This window comes from Phyllostomus discolor, chromosome 14 (assembly GCF_004126475.2).
Source record: "Phyllostomus discolor isolate MPI-MPIP mPhyDis1 chromosome 14, mPhyDis1.pri.v3, whole genome shotgun sequence".
NCBI lineage: Eukaryota > Metazoa > Chordata > Mammalia > Chiroptera > Phyllostomidae > Phyllostomus > Phyllostomus discolor.
In genome coordinates, this window is record NC_040916.2 from 45,996,719 (window position 1) to 45,999,929 (window position 3,211).

A 3,211-nucleotide genomic window follows, 5' to 3' on the forward strand; every position below is an offset into this window, starting at 1 on the left:
CCATTTGCCTGCTCTTGTCCATCCATTTGTTTATGTGTATACTAAATGTCTTGTCTCCTGTGCTCATGCCCCAGGCCTTATGGGTCTGCTTTGAATAGCGGTTGTCCCTCTGCCTATATTTTAAATGTGCGTGTTTATAGTTTCTAGTTATAAAAATCCACTCCAAAGCCTCTAGGGTTAGCAAAGCAGTGGAGAAGGACATGCTACTGAGGAAGGCTGACTGGTCTTAGGACCCAGATGCTTATCCCATGAGGCTCACCTTCACCTTAGAGACTTCTTACTTCCTTCCAGGGCTGTTTCCCCAGGGCTGACACAGGGAATGTCTACCTGCTTCAAAGAGCCCTAGCCTCTTTCCTGAAGTCTTGACCCTATGGCCACAGGAGAGCAAGCTTATCAGATGAGAAAATGTAACCCACAAAGCCACCATGGATTCTAGCCACTCGCACAGTAGTAGGGGCATCATCCAGTGATCCTCTTGAGCAGATCTGATTTCACACTTCCTTAAATATCCAGCAAGATGAACTTTGAGTCTACTTACATTCAGAGAACATGCTACCTTGAGGACCTCGTCATCACCAAACACTCTCCTCATACTAATCACAGGGCAGGCAAGAAGCATCCCTCAACCTTCAAATATCCACCCTCAAAGGCTGCTAACTTGCAGAAGGAAGTGTACTCACAGCATTCTAGAATGCACAGGGATCCCCTGCTGGAATTGCACCAGTTCAGTCTGCTTGGTCATGCCCATGCAGACCTTTCCTCTAGCTGAGAAGAGTAAGAGAGGAAGGCAGAAGAGTTTCCGAGGGAAAAACGTGGACCAAATACACAGACAGGAAGTCACTGAGTTGCATTCAAAACTTTATTCTTACCAAAGTTTGGGGGTTGCGCTAACTCTGGCAGGCTGCCTTGATAAAGAAGCAAAATGCAGAGGTGAAATAATGAGGTTCTACATCACTGGGAAGACAGGAAGGGGGCCAGGGGCTGGTGAAGTTCTAGAAGGTAGATCAGGCAGTGAATTTGGGAGCAAAGCTGTTTTTCTGTTTTTAACAGCAGCAGTCATCCTCATGATGACAACAGCATACGGGACCTCGGGACCTCATGGGTATAATCCCCAAACAGCCTATCCCAGAGCAGCAGCACCCAGAGCTGCAGCACCCAGAGCTGCAGCACCCAGAGCTGCAGCATCCAGAATCCTCACAGCAGCCAGCTGATCCTGAACTGCACTCCTGGGGTCGTTGGACCCAGCGTCTGAGGGGGCTTACTCCGAAGGTCCGGGGAGCCAGACAGCAGTAGCTGGTGGAGCAGGGAGCAGAGCATGGATCAGGGACACAAGACTGGGTGCCCGAGCCACTTGCAGGAGCCTGAACATAGGAGCTCTGGCTAGGAGAGGTGTACTGAACATAGTATCTCTGGGTCTGGCATGGAACTTGGTACTTTACATATGTCTGGCAGGGAGTTGGGCATTTCACATAGGTGGTCTGGCATGGAGCAGGGCACTTCACAAGCGTCTGGCAAGGAGTTGCACATTTCACATATGTTTGAGTTGGGCATGGAGCTGGGCACGGAGCTGGGCACTTCACACAGGTTGTCTGGCATGGAGCTTGGCATGCCACATAGGTCTGAGTTGGGCATGGAGCTGGGCACTTCACACAGGTTGTCTGGCATGGAGCTTGGCATGCCACATAGGTCTGAGTTGGGCATGGAGCTGGGCACTTCACACAGGTTGTCTGGCATGGAGCTTGGCATGTCACATAGGTTTGAGTTGAGCATGGAGCTGCACCTTTCACAGAAGTAACTTTGGCACCTTGCCCAGCCCCCAATCCAGAGCCCTTCACACAAGATGGAGGGAACTGCACCTGCTTCTGCTGGTCACACATCTTTCTGTGGCTTTGCAAAATCTGAAAGGAAAGTTTTCGTCAGAACTAGGGAGATGTCCAGGGGCACCTATAGTGGCAATAGCCTTTCAAAAAGGTCACAGGCACCCAGAAGCTATCAACCGGGCATTAAGGTAGACTCAGCCACCCTAGGCTCAGCTCTTGTTCTTTTATCTAGCTGTGTGACTTTGGATAAGTCACCACTCACCACTGGGCTTCAGTTTCCGTAATGGAAAATGAAGGGCTTGAACGAGTGATGTTTGCATTTCTGCCCAACTTTCTAAGCCTCCCCTCCCCTTACTCATTTTAGTGTCTGCATTATAAATTCTTCTTGGAAAATTGTTGTTTCCCACTGATTTTACTTTGACACCAATTTGTTAAGTAGTGGCTTTCCTTCCTCCTGCCCCACCAGGCATGCCCAGGGAAGGCAATTTCACATCAATAGACCCTAAGCCAACATGAGTCTCAAGTTGAGACTGACAGACCCTAACAAGCCCAAATTTGAGTAAGTTTCCACCATTGCTCTTTAGATCAACTAGACTGTCACTTTACCTCATTAGTGGACCCAACAGAGGGCGGCATAACTGTACTCGGAGAGGGAGAACAGTGACCTAGTTCTCTGAAATCCCTTTTCCCATAGGCCTAATGGCTCCATTCGTACCTCTTCCTCTCCCACAATCCTCCAAACTCATTCCTACCAGCTACTGCCATCAGCTGCCCTCAGAGGCTGCCCTCAGTGCCTAGTCCTGACCATGCCCACCCCTCAGTTTTCCATGCCAACTTCAGCAAGACTCTCTTTCATGCTACATCGTTATCCCAAGTGCAGAGACTTACCCTCTTTGCCGACAGGAGCAAGACTGGAAGAAGTCAGTAATCTGAGGATCTGGCGTTGGGGAGACCTTTTATAGGGCAATAGTGAGGCAATTTAATGGCATCTGAATGAAGCACCAGCGATCACGAGGACAAGGGCTGGCATTGCATTGGTGAGATTCCTCCCCAGTGTGCCTGGCTCTTAAGTCATAGGCAGGGCATGTCTCTACTTGATTGAATTTTCCTGAATATGAGATAAATGATTACTGATACCTTCTTCATGAAACAAGTCAATCTTCTTGTACTAGAAGTTAGGAGATGAGATCTGTCCTTATTAAGCTGTTTCTAGGTTGCTTGAGTCTTCATGGACTTCTCCAAAATTGGTTAGAGGCTCAATTTTTCATATGTGGTGCCAGAAGCTACAATTGCATCTTCTCAGCCTAAATGGTGCATTCTTTCTGAGGTTTTCCACAGTGGCTCTTGCTGGTCTGGGTTGCTGCACAGGAAGAGTTTTGCTCAGTTTTTTC

The 3,211-nt window shown here is 48.7% G+C and overlaps 1 protein-coding gene across 1 annotated transcript; it reads right to left on the reverse strand.

The window, feature by feature from the left end:
• Window positions 1-916: 916 nt before the first annotated feature.
• C14H1orf68 (chromosome 14 C1orf68 homolog) lies at window positions 917-1,887 on the reverse strand. Its single transcript, XM_028502483.2, has one exon. The coding sequence runs from the start codon at window positions 1,875-1,877 to the stop codon at window positions 1,044-1,046; it is 834 nt and encodes a 277-aa protein (XP_028358284.1). The 5' UTR covers window positions 1,878-1,887; the 3' UTR covers window positions 917-1,043.
• Between the last annotated feature and the right edge of the window lie 1,324 nt (window positions 1,888-3,211).

Coding starts and splice junctions, on each gene's coding strand:
- C14H1orf68 (XM_028502483.2), bottom strand. CDS start 1,877: ATGTGTGACCAGCAGAAGCAGGTGCAGTTCCCTCCATCTTGTGTGAAG.